The following is a 25,705-nucleotide window of genomic DNA, read 5'->3' on the forward strand; positions in this document are numbered from 1 at the left end:
ATAGTTAAGATTTGAACTGATGATTCTTGGTATTTGCGGGTGCATTTTTCATGTTTTTCATGTCAGGGATGAGGAGCTGTTGCGCCAAGGTTTGTCTTTGAATGATGATTTGCAAAAAGTGCTGGCGAAGCATGATGCCATTGCAGCAGGGGCTCCTCTACACCAGGATGCTCCAACAGCCCCACCTCTTCTTATTGATAACCAAGAGAAACATGTTTCAGATGATGTTTATAGGTAAATCATCTTATTTGCACAAATTTGTTCTCTAAAGGCCCTATATAACTCCATGACAAAATGTTCGAAATCATTGAGTCCAGATTTAATAGATGACAGATTCTATCAAACATTGTGTAGAAGGTTGTGCTTGTCTGTAATGATGAGATCATAAGGTTTGGTTCTTGTTCTATACTTGTTCTGAATTTGAATTTGTAGCATTTCTTGCTTCTGCTGTTTGGTCAACCTATGCAATCACACCAGTTGTGGACTTTACTTGCTCTTACATGAAGAAGCGTGGTTGAAAAGCGTTGAATGATGGAGTCTTATCATTTTCAGAGTTCAATTGTTTGGTGCAAGGCAAAAATTCCTTAGAGACTTCTCCTTCTTGGCTTTTTTTAATACTTTTGTTGTGGGCTTTAATACACAATGATGTAATTAGTTAAGTATCAAGGCAGTCATTTACAGTGGAGAAATTGCATATGTTTGCTTAGTTTCCTAGCTTTCTCATGCCCTCGAGACAGAGGGTTGGGTCAGAATGCTGCTGGTGAGATCTGCACAAGGAGACCCTAGTGTGCTCGACTACTGGTGTGATATTCAAACATAAGTAAGTGCGGAAACATATGCATGACTGAAAGGCTAGCGTATGACACAGGCACATCCTCTGCTCTCACCAAGAGAGTATTTACTTTACTTCTGGCCCAATGTGGCTAGAAGATGGAAGCCACAGTTCTATGGGTGCCTCTTGTTGGAAGAGCAGCCCATATGACGTGTACAATCGATTGCTGGCTTGAAAGGACTCTGAGATGCTGTCCTGTTGTGTGGCCATGGAACCTCTCAAGGAAGGCTGAGCTGCTGTAGATCTGCTGAACTGGCATATGCTGCTGGTCTAACCCCCAGGCCTGCAGAGGGTTGTCTAGGCTGCTGAAAGACTGGTTCTGAGTGCTGATGGCCAAGACAGAGGCCCAAGGCCTCTTTTTATAAGCTGGAGCTGGTCTCACTGACAAGTCTGGGGATCTGGCCGACCATACTGCTGACCTGGCCTACAAAGGTTTGTGGTTCAGCTGACCAGATATGGATGGGCCCTAGGCCCTAGAAAAGCGGTGTGTCTCTGCTGCTGTCCTCAGAACCCTGCTGCTGCTCCAGGATCTACTTCTGTGCTGGCCGCACCAGACGCTGCTGGTGCTCTGAACACTCACACCTCATGCTTGGCCCTATTCTCCTACCCTAATCTTATGGCAAAGACCGACCTCAGTCCCTTTAATGAGAGCTCACAAATGGTGGTCTGCCCTGATAGCCTAGCCATGCCCTAACTGACAGAAGCTTTGCCACAACATCTTGTAAGAAGGCTGTTGACATCCAGTAGACTCTAAAAAGAGAGCATGATCATGTGTGGACTTCTATTTTCGGCCTGATTTTGGCAGCACCAATACAGATTGTCTTTGCTTCTCTCTCTCTCTCTCTCACACACACACACACACACACACTTTTTTTTTTTTTGTGAGAAGAAATCTTTTATTTCGATGAAATAATTACATTCATAGCTGCTTCAAAACGAAGTAGCTACTACTCAACAAAAGATCTCAGTATAAGCTGTATACACATCCTGATCTATCAAACGAGTCTGAAAACAATCGTAGAATGATTGTTGCAGAGATCGTTTGAAAAAAAAAAGGATGAAAATAGTGGATCACCAAAGACTCTGTGATTTCTATCCAGCCATAAAGTCCAGAGGGTCCAATATCGCACCCATACAAAAAATAAATCAAAACCCTGTCTCTGGGGATGAAATCCAAACAACCAGAAAAATCTGCCAAAAGTGACAGTAGGAAATCGTTGTCGAGCCTCTGTCTGATGAGAGCAATGAGAGCAGAAGTGTTTGGACAGGACCAAAAGATATGGAGCACTGATTCAGTAGAGTGCGAGCATCGGTGACAAACAGCTGAAGCAATATGTCTGCGTGCGAGTAACTGTCCAGATGGAAAAATGCCAAGGAGAACTAGCCATAGGAAAAGCTGTTGTCGAAGAGGGACTTTGTAATGCCAAAGGAGACGCAGCCTTTTCCTCCACCACTTCATTGGACGATCCATATGCCAAACAGTATTTACTCTGTTGGAAATCCAAGGTGGAGGTAATAACACTTTATATAGTGATGACACTGTAATATGTGAGAGCTTTAAAGGACGGACATATGAGGAAGGAGAGCATAAACTCCAATCCTCAAGCCGATGCTGAATTTCTAAATGAGGTACCGGCAAGTACGGTTGGAGCATTGCTGAAATTTTATGCCATAAAGGACGATAATGAGCTCCCAAGCCATATTTGCAAGCAGCCAAAGAAAAAGATAGAATTGTGCCATCATCCTGAAGTACATCCGCCACAGATGAAATGCCTTTGAAGGAGAGAAAATAAGAACGACGGGGTTCTTGTATGGCCAAAGGTGGATGGAATACTTTGGACCAAAAGAGATTCTCTGCCCTCAAAGAGTTGCCCGAGAGTGAGTCCCTTCCTTTCCATTCCAAGTGGGATAGAATATGTTTCCAATCAAGAAGCAGAGAGGAGACAAAAGGGCATCCTCTGATCTTGCCTTGGATAGAGCCAAATAAAAATTCCCACTGAGTAGGCTGCCAATTCCCAAAAGCAGATGTATGAAGATGTAATAAGAGAGAGCGGATCATAAAAGACCAAGGCTGATCTCCTTGTAGAAACTGCATCATCATTTTCCCCCTGTGAGCAAGCAAATGCATTTGAATATTGAGAATGTTCAGACCCCCGTGCATCTTTGGAGAACAGAGACGGTGCATGGAGAGTAATCTGAGACTTTTCTTGCCATGTTTTGAACGCCAGAAAATTTCCATGATAGCTGACATAAATGAAACCAAATCTGCCTTAGTGACCATAGTGAAAGGCAGATAAAATTGTATGTATGCTATCAAAATGGATTGTGTAATTCGCAGATGAACATGTAATGGCCAAGTTGCAAGCTTCCAATATTCAAGTTTTGCCCTTAACTTTACTAACACCCAATCAGTTTGTTGTGAACGGGTGAGTCCCCAGCCTAGAGGATAACCAAGGTGTCGAATAAATTGAGAAGCAGGGACAATTTCCCCAGGCCACAAAAGATTGTGCCAGTCCTGTGCATGTAAAGGCAGCAATTTTGATTTTTGAAAATTGACCTGAAGGCTAGCAGCCAATCCATATGTAGAAAGAGCATGCATAATCATGGACAGATCAGCCCGAGTATTTTTTGGAGTAAAGAAAGAATCATCAGCATATGCTTGAGCAATCATGCTGCGACTGCCAAGAATCTCCAAACCGTGCAGCTGGTCAGTGTCTAAGAGGTGATCCAGATATTGAAGCAGTGGATGAGTGGCTATGGCAAAAAGTAAAGCACTTAGTGGACATCCTTGTCTGACAGAGCAAGCAAGAGTCCAGGATGGAGAAATATCGCCTGAATGTATACAGGCAGCTTCACTATCTTGATATAGCCAATTAATGAGTTGCTGCATTTTTGTGCCAAAAGCCAAAGCCTGCATAGTCGATGAGATGAAATTCCACTGAACTGTATCAAAAGCTTTGGCAATATCAACTTGCAATAACAAAACATCCTGTTGTGTGTATTTGGCATATTCAATTCCAATGTAGGCATTGGCAATGTTATCGGTGATATGCCTACGCGGGACAAAGCCATATTGTGCATGATGCAACCCATCATGTAAAACCCCCTTTAGCCGAGCAACAATCATTTTGGTAGTGACTTTGTAAATTACCGGCATAAGAGTGATAGGTCTCCAGTCTGCCAAAGACTCACAAATTTGTTTTTTAGGAAGGAGCTTAACAAGACCTCTCTTCCATGTGTCTGGCATTTTCTGATGTTGCCATGCAGCATTCACCATATATAGTAATGGATGCTTCAAAATAGGCCAGTATGCTAGAAAAAACTCGACTGTTAAACCATCCCATCTGGGGGATTTCCATCTGCCACATGATTTGATTGCATCTGACAGTTCGCTCTCAGTAAAGGGTTCCTCCAATTCCAAAGCTTGAGTAGAGGAAATTATTGGAGAAACATTTTGCAACAGTAAATTCCGAGCAAGCAAAACCTGTTGCGAGGGCGGAGCTGCAGAGCCAAATTGCTGGGAGAAGTGATGCACACAAACAGAGGCAAGCTGTGACCGTGATGTAGTCCATGATCCATCGGGCATAAGCACTCGGCAAATTTCTGTTTTGATTCTCCTCTGATGCAAACTTTTGAAAAATTCTTTGGAAGAGCAACCTTTATCTGTGAAGGCTCTTTGTCTTGCTCTAGTCTCCCATTTTGCCAGTTTCCTGTGATCATTTAATTTAAGACAATGTCTAGCCTGACATAGTGTGGTTTGCTCATGCATGGACAACGAACGATGATGACTGAGTTCAGTGAGGTCTTGACAAGTAGACTTGGCCTGAGTAATGGTTTCCCTCAGAGTCCTCATGTAAGACTTGCCATAAGCTCTGATCACCATTTGCATTTTAGAAATAAAAGAAGCCCAGGCATCATCAGCATGAAGATAGCTGCTAGAGGAAAGACAATGAGCTGCTTCAGTAACCATTGCCTTGAATTCAACATGTTGCAAATAACTATTGTTGATGATTAGATGTCGCCTTTGTGGCAATCTATCTTCTGGCATCTTATGAAAAGATAAACGCAGCCATAGTGGTGCATGGTCTGAATGCACAAAGGCATAATCAATCCATATTTTGCATGCGAGATCCCCATTTTGTTGGGGAGCGACACTATACCAGTGATCCAGTCTTGCCTGATAAGTGGAAAGAGCATTATGTTGAAAAGTGTAGCCCGGTGACAAAGGCTGCAATTCCTTCCAAAGGTCAACCAGATTTAAATGCAAAAGTAGTTGAGACCATGCATGCCTTTCAGGAGATAACATATGATCGTGGCTGGAAGTGTTGTCTCCCTGTTGTGGAGCATTATTGAAATCCCCACATATGTAGGCATGATATCTCCACGGGTATTGTTGCATAGCATCCCAAATTACAGTTCTGTCTCGAGATGACTGAGGTGCATAAACTGAAGCAAATTCAAACACCTCTCCTCGAATAATGCATTGGAGAATAAGCCATCTACCTTTGTTGTCATTTAAGGCAATGACTGGTTGAAGCTCATGTTTGGTCAGAAGGACAACCCCTGAGAAAGAGTGCTCCCCAGCATAGAAAATGTCATACCCACAGAAGTGTCCTGTCTTGCCTGCATAAATATGTTGGTTGTGCTCTTGTAATGCCACTATGTCAGGCTGAAATCTGTTGATGTACAGCCACACAGATTTCCATTTCCTACTGTCACATATACCGTGTACATTGAGTGTAAAACATGTGATGTGAGCAGTCATATATACAGATATTTATAGTAATGTAACAACTATGTACAGCAGCAAAAGTATGAGGTCAGCCTTGCATCTCTATCTCAGGGTCGAGGCCTCGCCCCTGAGAAGAAGTAGTGACCTGAGAAGTGGACAGCAAGGCAGCAACCTCTTCTTCAGGGAAGAGTGTTCTGCTGGCTGTTACTGCAGCCCATGTAATCCCAATTCCTGTATTGATCTCTGGGGTGTTTCCGCTAGAAGATGCACCATTCCAAGTGCGGGGGGGTGGAATTCTTCGAGCAGAAATAACTTTTCTTGGGCTCTGCCAGCCATCAGTTGAAAGTTGCTTTCCTTTGGGCATGGACTGAGTAGCAGGAGGTGAATGTGAAGTAAGATTCATATTGGTAACTACTGAATCTTTGCCTTTTTCCTGACTTCCAGGGTGCTGTCTGCTGCTTTTATTTTTGTTGGCAACTGGAGTAGGAGCATCTTTAGTAGGCATGTGTACCGGCAAGGTGACATGAGGCATTTTATGTGGGTTCAGTGGGCACTGTGAAGCCATGTGTCCAAACTTTTTGCATTCAAAACAGGCCCCTGCAAATAAACCCCATTTGAGTTTATAAAATGCACTCCCCATGTTCACATTGTTCACCGTGACTGAATAAGAGTCCGGTGTGGGATTATCAGTATCCCAGAGAATGCAAAATCTGTTTGAATTGCCATTTGGCCGTGGTGGGCAGACCACTTTACCTAAAGAGGCTGCAATTTTAGGCAAAAGTGAGGCCATGCATTGGGGGAAATCAACGACTTCAACCCAGACTGGGCATCTGTGTCTGATTAAAGCCTGAAAGTCCCTTGTGGGAGACCATGGCAAGACATGCACCATTTGCTGTCCAAAAAAAAGAGGCGAATGTTCCAAAAGCATTTGTCTGTGGATCTCATCCACCATGATAACCTCGAAAAAGCCCCTGGCTGCATAGTGTACTTTACGAACAAAAGAGCCAGCCAAAGTGCGTGTCAGCCAGTTGCCTATCTCTGCAGCAGGTGGCATCCGGCCTGGAAAGAATAATATAACTGCATTCTTGGCATACTCTCTGACTAGATCCGCAATTTCATCGACCTCAACCATGAGGCCATCTGAGGGGAACCGATTCTTTCCAGTCTTTTCTCGTATCTGCAAATCCTTCATGCATTACATCATACACTAGTTGAGCCTCAAGAGTATCATGCATTGGGTCATGCTGACCCTCAACCTGCTTTTGCTTCTTGCAGGGAGCCGAGCGCTCCTTTTGAAATGTTTTTTCATATGAATACTCTGCCATGACTTGGTAAGAAAAGGAGCTTGAAGATGAAGTACCTGCAAGAAGGTGGCGAAAGCCAAAAAAAACAGTCCCAAAGGAAAATCAGAAGAAGCCCACAAGAGAGAAGAGGAATTGTGTGACTAGTAAGGAGAGATCAAGGGGATAGGTAGGAGTTGGCAGAAAACCAGCAGGGAAGAAAGGCGAAAGGAAAACCCCCAAAGAAGAGTCAGATTATACGGCAGGACTGAATTTGTACGGAAAACGTACGACAGTCGTACGGTCGCCGTACGGTGACCGTACAGGGGTACGGACGAGTATGGCGCAGAGAGGATGCTGTTGACGGAGGACGCTCTGTTTACGATGTACGGAGATGTACGGATGCACAAAGTCAGGTTATGGAGAAAGGAAAAGATGACGACGCACACACACGCAGGGTTGGAGCGGGATGATGCAAAGATCTGCAGAAAGGGCTCCTCTCTCTCGTCGTCACCTCTCTCCACACACACACACACACACACACACACACGCACGCACGCACGCACGCACATGCACGCATGTATTTGTTTTTTTTGGGGTGAGAACTTTGAATACTTTATATTACACACACACACACGCGCGCGCATGCACACACACACACGTATTTGTTTTTTTTGGGGTGAGAACTTTGAATACTTTATAGTACAAGAAAGCTAACCCAAAAAAGCGGGTAAGCTGAAATGTACATCAGGAGAAAATTTCCATATACATCATGATCTATGCATCATGTTTGCATGCTATCAAAAAGCGATTGCTGCAAAGAACGACGGAAAAAAACAGGAGGAGAGAAAACTGGATCACCAAAGACTTTCTGGTTTCTATGTTTCCAGAGAGTCCAGAGTGCCGAGTAGTGAACCCAGGTGTAAAACAGCTCAAAATCCGGCCATTGAGGATAAATAGCCAGAAAAGCTTGCCAAAGGAAGCCTGAGGGAATCTAAGTCGCAGCCTCTGCTGAAGAAAACTCAGGAAACTCCGTGTCTCAGGGCAATGCCAAAAAATATGAGAGAGAGATTCCCTTGGAGCTGAACATCTATGACAAAAAGCTGGAGCAATTCGTCTGCATGATAAAAGCTGTCCAGGTGGAATAACTCCCAGTAGAACACGCCAAAGAGACTCTATTTTTTAGTGAAAATTTAGTTGCTTAATATTACAAGAGAGCTGGACAATACATCAACAGAAAATCTCAGTATAAGAAAGCTGGACAATACATCAACAGAAAATCTCAGTACAAGAAAGCTGGACAACACATCAACAGAAAATCCCAGATAGTGAAAGCTGGACAATACATCAACAGAAAATCTCAGTATAAGAAAGAGACTCTCTCTCTCTCTCTCTCTCTCTCTCTCTCTCAGCAGGCAAAATCAGCATGTACAGAGCTGATAAGCACAAGAGGTTTATATGGATGAAACTGGAATTTGGTGACTACCCTCTCTTCTTGGCAGGATGTTATATACCTCACCATCAGTCCCCTTTCTATGCTCGGAATGGAATAGATTCAAGTGATGCATTTGAATCACTATGCCTAGACATTGCAGAACTGAGACATTGGCAAGGTAATAGTCATGGGAGACCTCAATGCCAGAATTGGACAGTCGCAATTCCAACCTATTATGCACGATGAATCGGACAAAGAAGCTGCAATTGAAATAGATGCCTTGTGGCACAGGACATCAGAAGATGATACTGTAAATGTGCAAGGAAGAGCACTCAGGTGTATGATGAATGGGCTGTTTGAATGGGATGCAATGCTTTCCAAGGACCAACAAGATGACATGCTCCTCTGCCAGCGGGGGACATAGTGTCCTTGATTATGTCCTGGCCCATATCAATGCTCTACATGATATAGAAACTTTCAGGATAGGAGAGAAGTACCCTGAGTCAGACCATCTCCCACTATGGTTGACTCTTGGTATTCCAACTGAAATTGAAGTGCAGAAATTTGCAACTACTTCAAGAGGCTTCTGTATAGATCAAGACAAGCAGAAAGACTATGCCATCACGCTAGATTGTTGAAAAATAGAAAGGAATGAATCACTCAAACCTCCAGCCAAGATCTCTCCCGCTCTTCTTGACACTCAACTCAGATAACTGATCACAGATGCAGTAAACACTCACTCAGAGATAACTTAGACAGAGAGAGAATATATTCATCCACCGGATGGTGGGCAGAAAACTGGCTCCAGGGGAGCAATACAAAACTCAGCCAAGTGCTGAGGAGAACTGAAGGAACTCTCTGTATCAGAAGAGACCAGCTCTGAGTGCACAGCACAGCCTATGACTGAGGCTTTCTGTCCTGCACTGGATGCTGGAATGGAGGAAAGTGTGGGCCTTTTATAGGCACTGCCCAGGCCTTCTGGACTGGCCGACCAGCAGGGTCGGTCCCCTGACTGGTGGCCGACCAGAACAATCTGGAAATCCGACCAGGGTCGGCCCTGGTTGGGCCGACTGGCCCTGCCACAGGCCCCTATAAAAGGGAGCCCTGTGCAGCCAGTCCATGAGACTGTTTGATGCTTCCAAGGAGGCACAGGCCCCCCCCCCCCCCCCTTAATTCCTGCAGTTTGCAGACAGCAACCAGCCCGTGTGCTGGTTGCCTATGATGTCTGTGTGGGTCTCTCTTTCCCATCCCTCCTACCTCTCACTGCCCCTTGTCCCCTCAAAACGGGGGCTCACAGGTGGGCACAGTGAGTCTCTAACACCCCCCCTCAATGTCACAACTGTGGGCCAATCCCATGTGTTTGATGAGGTGCTCCATCTGTTCTCGAGGGAGTGCCTTCGTGATGAGGTCGGACAAGTTGTTGGCAGTCGGGCAGTAGATAAGCTCGATCACGTCGTCGATGATGAGCTCTCGAACAAAATGGTAATGAACTTCGACGTGCTTGGTCCGCGCATGGTACACTGGATTCTTAGCAATAGCTATGCAACTCTGATTGTCACACATCAGCACTATCGCATCCTCCTGACACACGTCCATGTCCTCCAGAATCCACCTCAACCACAGTGTCTCACAAGCTGCTGTACAGGCAGCTTTGTACTCTGCCTCTGTAGATGAAAGGGCCACTGTGGGTTGCTTCTTACTTAGCCAAGAGATGGCACTAGATGCAAGTAAGAAACAATATCCTGTTGTCGATCTTCTGGTGTCAGCATCACCTGCCCAATCACTGTCACAGAACCCGCCTAGTTTGATGCCTTTGGTGTAGGTGATCCCATAGGTGCAAGTACCCTTCAGATACCTCAGCACCCGTAAACCTGCATCCCAGCGACTCTTCCTGGGAGAAGCAGAGAACTGGCATAATAGCCCAACTGCATAACAAATATCAGGTCAGTATTGGTAAGGTAAAGCAAACTTCCTACCAATCGTCGATACAAGGGAGTATCAACCAGCTGAGATGTGTCGTGAACACTTAGCTTGAGCCCGACCTCCATGGGAGTTAATGCTATTCTACAATCCTCCATCTGAAATCTCTTCAGAATTTCTCTGCAATATTTCTCCTGTGAAATAAAGATCCTGTCTTTGGCCTGCTTTACTTCAATCCCAAGGAAGTAATGTAATAACCCAAGGTCAGTCATCTCAAACTCAGACATGAGTAGTTCCTTAACCTGTGAAATCTTCTTGACATGATCACCTGTCAAGATAAGATCATCAACATAGAGGATGAGTACCAGTCGCAATCCCTTCTCAATGAACAAGTAAAGGTTTGCCTCAGAAGGACTCCGACTGAGCCCTATCTTCTGAAAGAATATATTAATCCTTTGGTACCAAGCTCTGGGGGCCTGTTTCAGCCCGTATAACGCCTTCTTCAACCTGCAGACCTTTAATGGGGACCCTGGATCTTGAAAGCCCGGTGGCTGCTCCACGTATACCTCCTCCTCCAGGGTTCCATTAAGGAATGTGGACTTCACATCCATTTGAAAAATAGGCTACCGGAAATTGGCAGCAAGAGCAATCACTGTCCGGATAGTAACCATGCGGGCAGTGGGAGCAAAAGTCTCATCAAAATCCATGCCTTCAGTTTGAGCAAAGCCTTTCACCACCAACCTTGCTTTATACTTATCCAAGCTGCCGTCGGATTTGTATTTAAGTTTGTATACCCACTTAGTGCCGATAACTTTCCGTCGCAAAGGCCTGGCCACTAAGTCCCATGTATTGTTCTTCAGGATAGCATCCATCTCTGCCTTCATGACAGCCTACCATTCTGGATTGTCCTTCGCCTCCTCGAAGGTCCTTGGCTCATCAAGCTGAGCCACCAAAGCAAAATTCACGGATGGGGCCTTTTGAAGACGTTGAGACCGACGCAATCCGAAACTGCTACTCTCAGGTAATGCGGTGATCCGAGACTCTTCCAATGTCCGTAGGTACGATTGGGGCAACCTTTTTTGCTTCTCTATGGGAGGAGGAACGAGAACTTCTTCTGGAACATCCTGCTCTTCCTGAGTATCTTGTGGAACATCAGCTTCTGATTTTGTCACCTCTTGGATAGAATTTTGGTATTAGAAGATGCTTTACAGCAAATTATGAACCAGCAGCTTCAAGTGAATGCTGGTCAGAATGGGGAGATGGTGCAAGCCTTGTCGGCTAGGCCATCTAGGATTGATAAGGGCAAAGCTCTAGCAGAGCCAGAGCCCAGTATACATTCATCAGAGCGTGCGAAGGTCAAGGTGCCTATTATTGCCAACTATAGACCGGAGAAGTATGCCGGTCGGGGATGACCGAGCGCAGTTCTGATGTGATCGAGGTTTGGTTACACAAGTGGGAAGAAGCCTTCGCCATTTGTGAAATCAGATCTGATCTAAAGAAAATCCGTGAGGCCACTCACCTGTTTATTGAGGCAGTGGATAGATGGTGGATAAAGCAACAGAAAGATCAAGTTGCCCCTACCACCTGGGAAGGGTTTAAAGCTGAATTTAAGAAACACTTTCTTCCTCTTGATGAAGAGTCCCGAGCTTGGGATGCTTATAGAAACCTTCGTCAGAGGAATTTGTCGGTAGCAGAGTACACTGACAAGCTCAGGGAATGTGTCATGAAAATAACAGACCCTCTCCCTATGTCGGTTCAGTTAAAAGACTATATCTATGGACTGAACGACAAGATTAAAATGAAAGTTTGGGCTAAATATGTGACTACATTAGATGAATCTATTGCAGTAGCCCTAAACTGCGAGGATGCCAGAGGTAGATCTGGTGGATTTGTGCAGGCAGGGACTCAGTATGAGTACCCGAGAAAAGGGGGATTTCAGAGGAAATGGACTTCAAAGACAAGTGTCTCGCAGCCAAGTGGCCAAACCAAGCAGGTGAAGCCGGTTGAGGGACTAGCAAAAACAAGTACCACCGTTGGGGTGAAAAGGAAAATAACTCCAATGGCAGCCCGGGCTTGGTCAAAGTCCTCGTTGACCCCTGAACAAAAAGAGAAAGCTAGAAAAGAAGGATCGTGCTTTGGCTACCTTCAGCGACATCAGCGGAAAGATTGCCCACTGAATAAAGACCGCCGCACGGCCAATATGATAATATCTGAATGCGACGCGGAAATGCAGGAGAGTCCCAATGCGGAACATATGCAGATGCAATTGGCGGGACCTTCTCAGAGGTTAGTACCTGTGTTGTTAAGTGTGTCTGTTACTAAGTTAGTAAGCGGTGCACCTGATAACATCCTTTCAAAGCCCGCAGCAACGGGATATACGGTTTTCGATGAGTCCGAGTTGATTAAAATGAAAGGGCAAGTAGCCAGTCATGATGTGATTGTGTTGTTTGACTCAGCGTCAACACACAATGTAATCAACCCAAAGCTTATTAAGAGGCTCAAGCTGAAAACTAGTCCGTCTGACTATGCTTATACGGTCAGGATGGCGGACGGAAGTTCAACTGAAGTATGGGACCAAAGGGTTACCCAGTTGGAACTTCGAATTCAGGACTATGTTGAGAAGCTGGACTTTTGAATTGAGTAGACTTGCTCACGCAGATATAGCCCTAGGCATGGCTTGGCATTTTCGAAAAAATCCAGCCATTGATTGGAAGAAGCATATTTACCAATTCACGATGAATGGGGTAGAATATGTTTTGCGAGGTGAGAAGGATTTACCTCGAGGACCACTGATTTCAGCCATGGAAATTCGGAGGACTCCGAAAGAGTTTCTGTGTCTGTGTATAGCATTGGTAGAGTCGATTGATGATGCATTGACTAGCACTGAGGCTACCCAAAATGGGAAGATGGCCGAGTTGGCTAAAGAAATATCAGAGAAGTTCTCTGAATGTTTTAGGGATGAAGTACCTTATGGGTTACCTCCAGAGCGGAAAGTTCAGCATAAGATTGAACTGATCCCGGTGGCAGAACCTGTAAATAGACCTCCCTATAGAATGAGTTTTACTGAAGAGGCGGAGGTGCGTAGACAACTGGAAGAATACTTCAAGTTGGGACATATTCAAGCAAGTTTCTCACCTTTTGCTTCGCCAGTGATATTAAAGAAGAAAAAGGATGATACGTTTCGCCTCTGTATAGATTACAGAGCATTGAATAATATCACTGTTAAGCACAGGTATCCGATGGCTCGGATTGATGATTTGCTAGATGCATTACATGGAGCCGTGATTTTCAGCAAGATAGATCTTAAGTGTGGCTACCATCATGTCCGGATTAGAGCCGAGGATGTGCATAAAACCGCTTTCAGAAGCAGGTTTGGTCATTATGAGTTTTTGGTAATGGCCTTCGGACTTACCAATGCTCCAGCGACATTCGTCATGCTTATGAACGATTTACTATGTCCGTATATCGGAAAGTTTGTAGTACATTTTATTGACGATATTCTAGTGTTCAGTAAAAGTATTACTGAGCATCGTGAACACTTGAAAATAGTGTTCAGTACTTTGAGGAAAGCCAGTCTTTATGTAAATAAAAAGAAAACTATACTGTGTATGGTTAGGCTTGAATATTTAGGATTCATAATTACTACACAGGGGGTAGAAATGGATCCGAAGAAAGTGGCTGCGATACTAACTTGGCCAATCCCTCAGAGTTTGACCGCGTTGCGATCATTCTTGGGATTTGTCCAATTTTATAGAAGGCATATCGAAGGATATTTCGAAACAGTATCGCCATTGACTGATTTGACCTCAGATAAAGTACCTTTTATTTGGGGACAGAATCAACAAGAAAGTTTTAACACCATAAAACAAGCTGTGGTCACAGGACCGGTGTTAAAAATAGTTGATCCCCAGAAACCGTTGTTCCTGGAAACCGATGCAAGTGGCATTGCGGTAGGAGTAGTCCTTCTTCAAGAGGGAAGGCCAGTAGCCTTTGAAAGCAAGAAGCTTTCTCCCTCTCAAAGGAATTGGCCAACTCATGAATTGGAGTTGTATGCTGTTATCCATGCTTTGAAAACATGGAGGCATTATTTGTATGGTTCAGAGTTTTATGTGGATGTGGATCATGATACTGTGAAACATTTTAGTAAACAGCCTGACTTGAGGGGCCGCCAAGCTAGGTGGGCAGAGCTCATGCAGGAGTTTAATTTAACGATTCGGTACCGAAGAGGAAAGGATAACAAGGTTGCTGATGCGTTGTCTCGCATTATGTACAACCTGAGTTTCACGGTATTAGAGAGTGCTCTAATGACCGAGATCAGAGAAACTCAAAAAGTGGACGAGTTTGTCCAGAGCTTATGGCCTAAGGCTCATGTGTTAAAACCCGGGGAAAATGAAAAGGATGACCTGGCATCTAGAAAAGGCCAGACTTCTGCAAGATATACCATAAGGGATGGTATGCTAGAAAAAAATGGCAAGGTTGTAGTATCTAGTCAGAATGATCTCAAGCAGAGAGTCATTCGACAGTGCCATGATAGCCCATGTGCGGGACATCCAGGAGTCGAGAAGACATATGATCTCGTGAAGCGAGATTTCTTTTGGCCAAAGATGAAAAAGCATATTCATGAATATGTGACACGGTGTTTCTCGTGTCAGGTAAGTAAGGCCGAGCGGGTGAAGCCACCCGGACTTTTACAGCCCTTGGAAATACCACTAAGTAAGTGGGAGAGCATTTCCATGGACTTTATTGTAGGGCTGCCTACGACACAAGGAGGGTATGATTCTATCCTTGTGGTGGTTGATCGTCTTACCAAGATGGCTCACTTCATTCCGACTAAAGAGTCTGTTAGTGCCCCGCAAGTGGCGGATTTGTTTATTAGACATATATTTCGTCTGCATGGATTGCCTAGATCCATAGTGTCAGACAAAGATGTCAGATTTACCGGTCATTTTTGCACAGCGGTATTTGAGACACTAAGGACTGAGTTGGGAATGAGTAGTGGGGATCATCCTGAGACGGATGGTCAGATGGAGAGAGTCAACCAGACCTTAGAGGATATGCTGAGGGCATATGTGTCATTGAGGCAACATACGTGGGACAAGTGGTTGCCATTGTTGGAGTTTGCCTACAATGATAGAAAACATTCCTCTATAGGGTTCAGTCCGTTTGGGCTGAACTATGGTTATAGACCAACAAATCCAACTATAGTTGGGGTAGCTCAGAAAGTGCCTAGTGCCGCGAACTTTGTAGTTCAGATGTGGGAGATGCTAGCACTTGCGAGGGCCAATATCCGCCAGGCTATGGATAGAGCCAAGGTGTATGCGGATGAAAACCGGTCTATAAGAGTATTTAAGGAAGGAGAAAAAGTTTTTCTCAGAGTTCCTTCGCACTCGAAGTCATTGACTTCAGGAAAGTGTGCTAAGTTATCACCTCGATATTGTGGGCCGTGGTTAATTCTAAAAAGAATAGGCAAGGTAGCCTATAAATTAGAATTACCACCGGGGTGTAAGGTACACCCAGTGTTTCATGTTTCTCGTTTAAAGAAATTTTTGCATACTGGTGACTCACTAATCGAAGGTGTGGTTTTGTTTCAGGAGATAGAGGATAATGCAAGACGCAAACCAACAAGAATCTTGGACCGAGGAACAATGCAAATACGAAATCGGAAGATACCCACGGTGTTGGTTGCATGGCATGGTCAGCCTCTATCGGAAGCTACTTGGGAATCCGTATACCAGTTACGGAGAGTGTTCCCAGATTTCATTATCGAGGACGCTGATGCTTGAAGAGGGAAGGAATGTTATGCTCTAGCCGAGATAGCATGACCTCGGAAAGATCGGTGGGCATTTTCTCTTAGATGACCGACTTCTGTAATATTTAATGTGTGTAAATAAAATGGTCAAGAGAAGTAACTGCCAAGGTCCTAGGTGAGGGTGAAATGGCATTGACTAGGTGGTTCTGAGTGCTAAGGCCTAGGTGCACCTAAATATGTAATAATGCCAAGGGGCAAATGGTTTAATTGTGCCCCAAGAGAGGGGTAAAAAGGTGTACCAAGTGAAAAGGGCTAAATTGATGACATGTGGCAAAGGGAACCATCTAGGGAGTTGTGGGTCTTGTGGATAGGCATGAGAAAAAGAAAATACGTATCTGTTGAAAATTGCGATCCATGAGAGCAAGGCTGGGTGGAATAACGATGTGCCATCACCCGTGATTGACCTTGACTAGATTAGAGAAAGAAACAGGTTCGTTTCATTGTCAACCTGGGACGGGGTGGGTTTGGGGGTTGAACAATCTCCTCCTCCTCCTCAATCTGAGGCTCCTCCTGGGGTTCAGGTTCCTTTTCCACGAAGACAACATCCCGACTGATGAGTATTTGCTTCTTTACGGGGTCGAAGAGGCGGTAGGCCTTGGATTCTTCACTATACCCAACAAAGATACATTGTCTGCTTCAGGAATCAAGCTTGGTCCTGTCTTCCTTGTGCACATGCACCCATGCGTTAGAACCAAAAATGCGAAGATGAGAGATAGAGGGCTTCTTACCATAAAATGCCTCATATGGAGTCTTGTCCTTGACGGCATTCGTCATGGTCCGGTTGAGAATGTGTACGGCTGTATTGATAGCTTCACTCCAATAGGCTTTAGAAAGATTCCTCCCGCGGAGCATAGCAAGCCCCGTCTCTGTGGTGGTTCTATGCTTCCTCTCGGCTACCCCGTTTTGTTGAGAAGTATGTGCCGTAGTGAGTTGTCGCTTGATCCCATGCTTGCGACAAAATGTCTTGAACTCACTTGAGGTGAATTCTCTCCCCCTGTCTGTGCGGAATGTCTTGACATCCTCCCTTGTCTCCTTTTCAACTCTGGCCTTCCAGTCTTTGAATTTCTCGAAAGCCTGAGACTTTTTAGCCAAACAATATACCCAGGTCATTCTACTGAAATCATCCACAAAGAGAAGTGAGTACTTGGATCCTGCCCACGATGCTGTAGACATTGGACCACAAATGTCGGCGTGAACCAACTCAAGTGGTTTGCTGGCCCGAAACGAGGCCTCTTGTGGGAACTTATCCCTGTGTTGCTTGCCTTCTAGACAAGCCCTACAGACATCATGCTTGCCTGTAATTGGTGGAAGTCCATCCACCATCTTCGACTTCGACATTTCAGCCAAGATTCCATAGTTGACATGACCGAAGCGCTCATGCCAAAGTTTGGACTTTCCGTTGTCTTCATGTACCAACATTGCATTGAGACGGTACAGTCCATTCTCTTCAACGCCTTGAGCCACCAGCTGCCCATTGCCTTTGGATGTTACGGTGACCTTGCCATCTTGAAAGAGAACTGCCATGTTGTTTTTGTCCATCTGACTTACAGACAGTAAATTCTTGCAAAGATCGGGTACATAAAGTACTCCAGAGATATGCTTCTCCTCACCCGCCGTTGTAATGAAAGGAATGCTACCGATGCCATTTACTGGACATGTCCGGCTATCCCTGACAGAAACTTTGGAACCTGGGTGTGTACTTTCCATGGTTTTGAACCAAGCCCTTCTGTTGGACATGTGCTTGGAAGCACCACTGTCAACATACCAACCCTCTTTACCTTCACTGACTGCATATGCTGAACAATGTTCACTGAGTAAAAATAACTGTCCAGTCGTAACATTGGCAGAATCATTCTTAGGCTCTTCTTTGTTCTTGGCTTCTCTCTTCCGCTTTTTATCCGCCTTCTTCTTTCGGCATTCTTTGGTGGAGTGACCAAGCTTTTCACAGTAAAAGCACTTCATTTTCTTCTTGCGTTCAGCGTCCTCTGATTTCTTGGAATCCTTTGGCTTGCCTTTTCCAGGCTTGTCTTTGGCAACTAATGCCTTCTCGTCGGTTTGCGTAAAGAGTTTCTCTCGAGCCTCCTCCTGAGCCTCCTCCTGAAGTAGGAGTGGACCAAGCTCCTCAAAGGTGATTGGCTTAGTCCGTTGACCCGCAGTGACCGTAGTCACAAAACTTTTGAAACTCCGTGGCAATTTGTGGAGTGTGAGCAATGCCAATTGACTCGTGTCCACCTTCTGACCAACCATTGCGAGCTGGTCCCGCACAACTTTCACCTTTGTCAGATGATCATGCACACTATCACCCTCATTCATATCAAGATTATAAAGCTGATGCTGAAATTACATTTTAGAAAGGGAAAATCTGATTTGCTTACATTCATCAAGAATCCCAGAGAGGGGTGGAAACAGGTTAAGGGCCAAAAGAAAATGGTCATGGGCAATATCTCTGATGAGGAAATGTTGGAGTATGTCACCAAGCTCTATAATCATGCCAATGCCACAGAAATGGGAGATGAAACAATGTCATATGCTTCAGCCAGCCCTTTCACTTTTGAGGATGTTGAAGCAGGGTTGAAAAAGATGGCAAATGGCAAGGCCCCTGACCACATGCACCTGTGTGCTGAACTCTTCAAATGGACAGAAGACAGGGCACGACAATGGCTATCCCACATACTGAGAAACGCTTTACATCATGGCTTCCCTCCAGATTAGCAAGAGAATTGGGTTCAACCTCTATTCAAAGGAGGAGACAAAAAGTCAGTCACCAATTACAGGACTATAATGGTCAGTTCCACACTAGCTAAACTTTTTAGCACAGTGCTTGAGGCAAAAATCAGCAATTGGGTTGAAGAGACCAAGAAGAGGGCCATTGGCCAAGCAGGCTTCCGTAAAGAACATAGAACTGTAGATCACCTGGTCACATTAAGAGTACTCATGGATGAGAGCAAGCTCAAAGGAGAAACTCTTCTGTGTTGCTTTGTAGATTTCAAGAAGGCATTTGATACAGTGCCGAGAGGTGGCCTATGGAAAAGAATGCAAGACCTTAGAGTCCCTGCTCTAAGGGTAGGCATCTCTCGCATATACGAGAAGGTATCATGCAGACTCAGGCAAGAACATGGACTGTCAACCGCCTTCCAAAGTAATATGGGGGTGAAACAAGGTTGCCCTCTTTCACCCACATTGTTTGGAATCTGCATTGACAAGCTAGAAGAACTGATTAATGAATTTGCAGTAGAAGAAGGGATACAAGAGCCCAAGCTTGGGCTATGGACAATACTATTGCTCCTATATGCAGATGACATGGTTCTTTTCGCTAATGACCATGACTCCATGCATCAACTATTATAGGTACTACAGGTCTTTTGCACGGGAAGTGGGCTGCAAGTTAACACTGCCAAAACCAAAATGATGGCAGTATGCACCACCCGACCTGAACATCCCCTGGTTATCAGCTTTGAGGGCCGCCCATTGAATATGTTGATACCTTTAAATATTTGGGAATTGACATACCAGCCGATCACAGATGGTGGCAATGTGCACAACTAAGGCTTGATACAGGTTGGGGGAAGTACTATCAATTTGAAAACGACTGTAGGCACACTGACACCTGGAACTGGAAGATTCAGAATATGTTGTTTGATGCATATGTGGTTCAAACAGTGTTATATGGAGTAGAAGTATGGGGGGGGAGCATCTCTCTCTCCACATGGAATGAGATTGAAAAAATGCAGAAAGCTGTCCTACGAAGACATCTAGGAGTCAAGGCAACTACCCCTTATTCAGTCCTCTTATTGGAAACGGGCAGGCGGCCAATTGAATTCCATGCACTGAGATCAGAGTGATGCAGTACCTTGTGGAAATACAACAAATGCCAAAAGAAAGATTGCCACATAGAGCATGGACTCCTAGTATGAAACTTCAGAAGAATCATAAAAGCAAGATCATCTGCACAGGATGGGGGACAGATATAAGGAAATGGTTCAGCAGATGGAAAGTGGAATCATACCTGACTATGCCCCCTGAAAAGGTCAAGATGCAAGAATTCCAGTTGTCCCTACTATGCACTCTACAAACCCAATGGTTGACAGCAGAAAAGAGGACCAAAGCTAGAATACTATCAAGATCAAATAAATCCTTTATGCTGGTCATCTTTCATGACACCAGATGCCCCTGCTCAGCCATACATCAGTACTCCCATACCTCTTCTCTATCGCAGGAATATTGCCAGATTCCGCACACGGTCACATACCTTGGCAATAGAGACATGAGCTTGGCTAAATCTGTCGCGACATGTCAGAGGTTGCAGATTCTGTCATTCGCAGACAGTAGAGACAGAGGCACATATAGCCCTACACTGCCCCCGATACGCACACATCCGAGACGACTATTAGCAGATACTGGCAGACACCACTCAGATCTCGTCAGTTCTCCACTGCCTCTCCGGCAGCATTGGGATCTTTTGTCACTCGTCTTTTTTTGTACCGTCAAGAACTTGAAAATTCTTTACCCCTCCACAGCGGAGGAAATTTTTGTACTAAGGATTAGGTCCCATGGGTCATTTTTGGCCCCTCGAGGACAATAATAAAATTCTACTTCTACTTCTACTTCTCTCTCTTTCTAGTCCTTGAACATTTCTTGGTGAATATTTACTCTCTCTGTTCGTGCATTTGTGAGGACCGAGATAACAGGGAATTTTTCACAGCAAGCTGAAGCTCTTCCTCTATGAGCTTCAACAGCACATGTTGATCACTTTGTTGATCTATTGTGAGATACCTGGCCTAGAGGCAAAATATACTACAACGATGTGTCACACTGGTTATAGAGCCACACTGATCACCTATTATGGCATGTGACTTTTGGGGTTGGGGACTAGAGATGGACTGTCATCTACATTGGGATGTAGATATTGACATTGCTAGCTGGATCCACTTGCTTTCCACATGGATATGGGGGTCTAGTGTAGTTGATCAGCATTACCATTGTACCATGGAGCTTATCGTTCATCGACCAGCTCGTTCAATGTTGACAGACTCAGGTGTTGAAGGAGTGAGTTTTTTCATCCACTTGATCCACCTTTGTTTTCGAGATCCACAATTTCATTCTAAAGCAAATATATATTGATGTTAAGAACTGTACACAATGCATTGATCAGATTTAGGAAATGGGAGCAGAAACCTTTGGGATTGATGCTATAGCTGTATATGACCTCTGTAGGGATCAACGCTGTAAATAAATATATGGGTAGGTAGATAGGTAAGTATGCATAGCTAGGTAGATGCATATATGTTAAGTAGGTAGGTAGCTACATAACAAACATCTAATGCTGCTTCAAAAGTTTGTTATTAATCGGGTAAAGCATGTGGAATTCACTGTGCGACCAGTATAAATTTCAAACAGTAGAGTAGTGTTTTGGTTGTTTTGAAAAGGTGCTGAACCCCTTCTAACTGTCCTGTTGGGAATTTTCCGATCTCCTGTTAATGTTTATTCAGGTCTACATTCAGGGCCAGACCTCATACCGAAAATCAAACGTCCAATTCTGCAAACAGCTTGCAGCTGGCTCTACTCCCACCTGCAGAATCACAAAAAAAGATGGCACCTCCTGCAACTACACGCGCACCAGCAATAGATCTCCTAAGTGGAGAGTCTCTTCCAGACACATCTCAATCATCTGCAAATTCATCTAGTGCACAGCCAGTTCAGCCTTTGGTATCAGCTCTTGGTCAGCAAGGGTCATCAAATGTATTCAGCAATGGTGCAGGATTTGAAGCTGTACCGGCTACACCATCTTTTTACAGCAGCTCTCCTCAGCAAAATCAGCAGAGTTATATGCAATCAAATGGATTTCTTCCAGCTCAGTTAGGAATGTCCTCCCAACAGAGCAATTATAGCCAATTTCCACAGGCGCAGACCCCAGCCCAGTCACCTGGGCAGTTTCATGACAACAATTATGTGGTGCCTTGGGCTCAATCAACTGGCCTTTCATTGAGTTCTCAACAACAAGCTATGATTTATGGTCAGTCTGGTCCTCAAGTACAGGCTCCACAAAGTGCACAGCAGCTTGCCTTGACATACATGGGACAGGTACCTAGCGTGTCTCAGCCTACACCTCTACAAGTGTACGGCTCTCAGTTGCAACCTCAGCAGGCATATGGAGCTGCTCAAATTCAGCCTCAACAGAATTACAACTCGCTACCTTATGCATATGGCTCTCCTCAAGGACAACCACAGCAGGCTTTGAGTTTCAATCAGCAATCACCAAAAACACATTTACCTCCTGCCCCATGGAGTACTGAGAACACACAAGATGTTCCTCCTCTTCCTCAGCAAGCCCCACATTTTTATGGAAACACCTCTTTATCATCCTTTCCCCAATCGCCTGTACAATTCCCTGACAGGCAACAGCTATTTCAGCAGCAGCAGATTTTAGCTGCTGGGCAGTTCAATTCCCAGGTTGGCCCTACCAGGTTGCCTGGCCAAATGCAAAACCTCTCACTTCAAGGTGCACCAGGTTATTATTCACATTTGCAATCACCAGGCCAGTACACACAGCAAGCTGAGTATCCGTTGTACCAGAGGCCAGGTGCTCCCATGAAAGTAACAAAACCAGAGGACAAGTTATTTAGAGATCTGGTGGACTTGGCCAAAACAAATAAGGGAGGAACTTCTAGCAAGTAACAGACATAGTTGTGTTATTTCATTGAGATTGTTGTGCTATCTCAATGGTCAGTCACTCTCTTGTAGAAATCTGATCTGCTAGATTGTTGTAGTGTTTTGCAGTGGAAGTTTACATGTATATGCCTATTGTTTTAAGCTTAGAGAATCAGTTATGCAGTTTTGCAGATCTGCATTGTTAAGGTTCTTATTCCAATAATGAGTGTATATGATTGTTTGAACCAATTATTAATCAATCAGCATTTGCCTTGGAGCGGTTTTAATAGCTAAACCCGTGCTGCAGGATCTCACCTTTATGCAAGGTGATCAAGTTGATTAGTTTTGTTACTAGGTTGAGCAGCGTTCTTAATAGCTAAACCAGCATATAAGTTTGTGCTGCAGGATCTCACCTTCATGCCAATATGATGGGAGGATGTTGGGAAGGTGATCAAATTTATTAGTTTGTTACTTGAGGTCGAGCAGCCCCATAAAAAGAGCCCCCCCCAATGTGCATGGAAAGCTCCCCAAAAATGGATCACCTGCTTCTTTCCCCTGTTCTCTTCTCAGTTTTTGTAGGAGTTGGCTTCATCGTTGGCAGATGCATTGTTTCACTGCAAAGGACCATTCGATAAATGAGACATGATGATCAGGATTTGAGGAGGAAGAGGGTGGTGGGTGCAAGCATCTGACTATCTTTAATAAGCAATGCTGGCAATGACACAAGCCATAAAAAGAAAGGAAATGACACTGCTTTTCTGTTTAAAAGGACATACAGTACCCATCTGTAAGCTCTGCTGAAATACATGCCATTGGAAGTTACACTGGGGTGATTCGTCAGCCATGACCTCAGGCCTTGGCATGGGATCATCGATCTTGACTTGCTATCCCTGGAGACAAGCATTTTCTAATGTCGATTACATTTAGCTTTCACATGCATGATTAGAGATTCAGCAATTACATTTGTATTTAAATAGATAAACTCTTCTGTATCTTCCAAAATATGTTACCTTTTTCCAATATGGCTGAACTGATGGTCAGTATAGGTTACAAATGAGAGTTCATTAAGGCGACATATCTACAAATTTTTGGAGCAACCAAAATGGTTGATTGATTTTGGTATGGATGGTAGTGGCAAGTATACATATCTTGTTTTGCTTTCTTTAAATTTGTACTATGAGCAAGTCTTAAAAGTGTCTTGTGCATTGTATAGGATTTAATGAAATGCACGATTTGACCAAATATGTGAAGTGAAGCCTCTTCTTCGCGTGCACATGTAAATTATCGTGGACATGTAAATAGTCTCTATAAAAGCAACGGCAATGCATGCCAATCTTGAACTCGATTACAAAGTCGTCGAGCTTTAGATCTATTCATGTGCCTAGATTAATATAATATTTTGAAGAGAACAATCCCATATATGTTATTTTTTTATGAAGAGGAGCGAGTATACAAAAGCATTAATGTGTTAACCATTGAGGTGAGTTACCATGGCATGTTCAAAGAGACATTTGCATTTGTATTTGGATCAATAGCACATTGTATGAATAAGAAAACGATTTGGGGAGGTGGAGGAAGATTGGATATGTATTTCACTTCTCGATCGAACTTAGAAGTGATAATATGTTACAATTCAAAGATGGCCTTCTGCACTTCAAATATGGAAGAGAGGTTGGCTCTTTCCACCACCATTGCAGGTTTTCTTTTATTCCGAGGTTAAGTTGTTGGGTTGGTACCGAGTCTCGTAAAAGTCACTAGTTAAGCTAGCTAGTTCTCTTTCTCCTTTAATGTCTTCTGTGAAGTTACTTGGGAAAGGATCTTTTTGTTTAGTAATTTGCTCAGCTTTTAATTTTTGTTTGATGTTGGCAACCACTTGGAAATTATCAATCTCACCCACAGGGTTATTTAAAAAGCATAGTCCTCAGTCAAAAGTGTGTTGAAGTAGCTTATTTCATTGTGTGACTATCATGAATGGCTTGGAGATTTAATCAAAATTCTCAGAAGATTGTCCTTGTTGCTTTTCTACTCCTGTTCTATTATATACACCATGGGTTCATATCCTAACAAATAAATAAACATAGCAATAAGACAAGTAAGAGGACATTATTATGAAACATAATCTATCATAACAAGTACACACACAAATATGATGCAAAATGTTTAACTAAGTACCAGTTGTGTGGACTCACAAATAAGTTTAAAAGATTGGTTGTGTAGCATTTCCTATTTATACCATCAAAATTCCTAGAAAGAAAAAACAGCTTGGCTTAAGGAAGTGCCCCTCAAGGCCATATACTTCTAGCGCATCTTTTGTTTCGAAGTTGAGCAAATCACGAGGATGCACTACCACAGGAGTAATCACCTCAAGGTCGAGCTCATGTGCTATTACATAAAGAGCAAAAAATAATTATGCAAATGCCACACCTACAAAAATATAAGTTTAATTACATGTCATCATCAAAATCCTTGAGCACACGGCCCAATAAAGATTGTCCAACAAACAATCATCTTTCTCGTAGTGTCTACCCATTTCCTCGCATGCCTTAGCCATGTTTCTTGTCTCATGTTTTAGTTTCTACCCATAGATGCCTTGGCCATGTTCCATGTTTCTTAGCCAATGCATCTATGACTGTCTCCCTCCCTCGTGTAAATATGGAGCAAGTACTTGCAAACAAAGTGAAAGTCACATTAGCGAAAGGGGATGACAATACCCCATACTTTCAGACTTTTAGGGAAGAATAGAAACATTATGACCTACTATCCTTATGGCCTCGGTCATGACATACGTGCATAAGGTATGCGGGGAGGTGGTTTACTTGACTCTACAGCAAAGGATTGAATGACATTTTGAAAGATGTCCTTTCCATAGCTACGTACTCCATATCTCTTCCCTTTAGATGTCTCTACCAAATGTTTCTTATGTCCACCTTCCCCATGGTCACCTTCCTCAAGTACTACTTGGACAATAGTACTAGCCATCCCCATGACAATGAAGGATACCTCATGTGTGTCTTGGTCCCCCCTGTTTCCTACCATCATGTCTTTTATA

At 44.0% G+C, this 25,705-nt stretch overlaps 1 protein-coding gene across 1 annotated transcript in view; it reads left to right on the forward strand.

Annotated features, from left to right (window-relative positions):
* Positions 1-22,928, forward strand: part of LOC147902502 (TOM1-like protein 9) — a 134,854-nt gene extending 111,926 nt beyond the window's left edge. Inside the window, exons 8-9 of the mRNA XM_087373547.1 lie at positions 67-234; positions 21,498-22,928. Coding sequence (XP_087229673.1) covers positions 67-234; positions 21,498-22,683 — 1,354 coding nt within the window. The 3' untranslated portion in view covers positions 22,684-22,928. The remainder of the gene's footprint in view (positions 1-66; positions 235-21,497) is intronic.
* Positions 22,929-25,705: the final 2,777 nt, after the last annotated feature.

The sequence above is a fragment of the Dipteris shenzhenensis genome, chromosome 4 (assembly GCF_047967505.1).
Source record: "Dipteris shenzhenensis isolate YYH24624 ecotype China chromosome 4, Dip_SZ_1.0, whole genome shotgun sequence".
Classification (NCBI taxonomy): Eukaryota; Viridiplantae; Streptophyta; class Polypodiopsida; order Gleicheniales; family Dipteridaceae; genus Dipteris; species Dipteris shenzhenensis.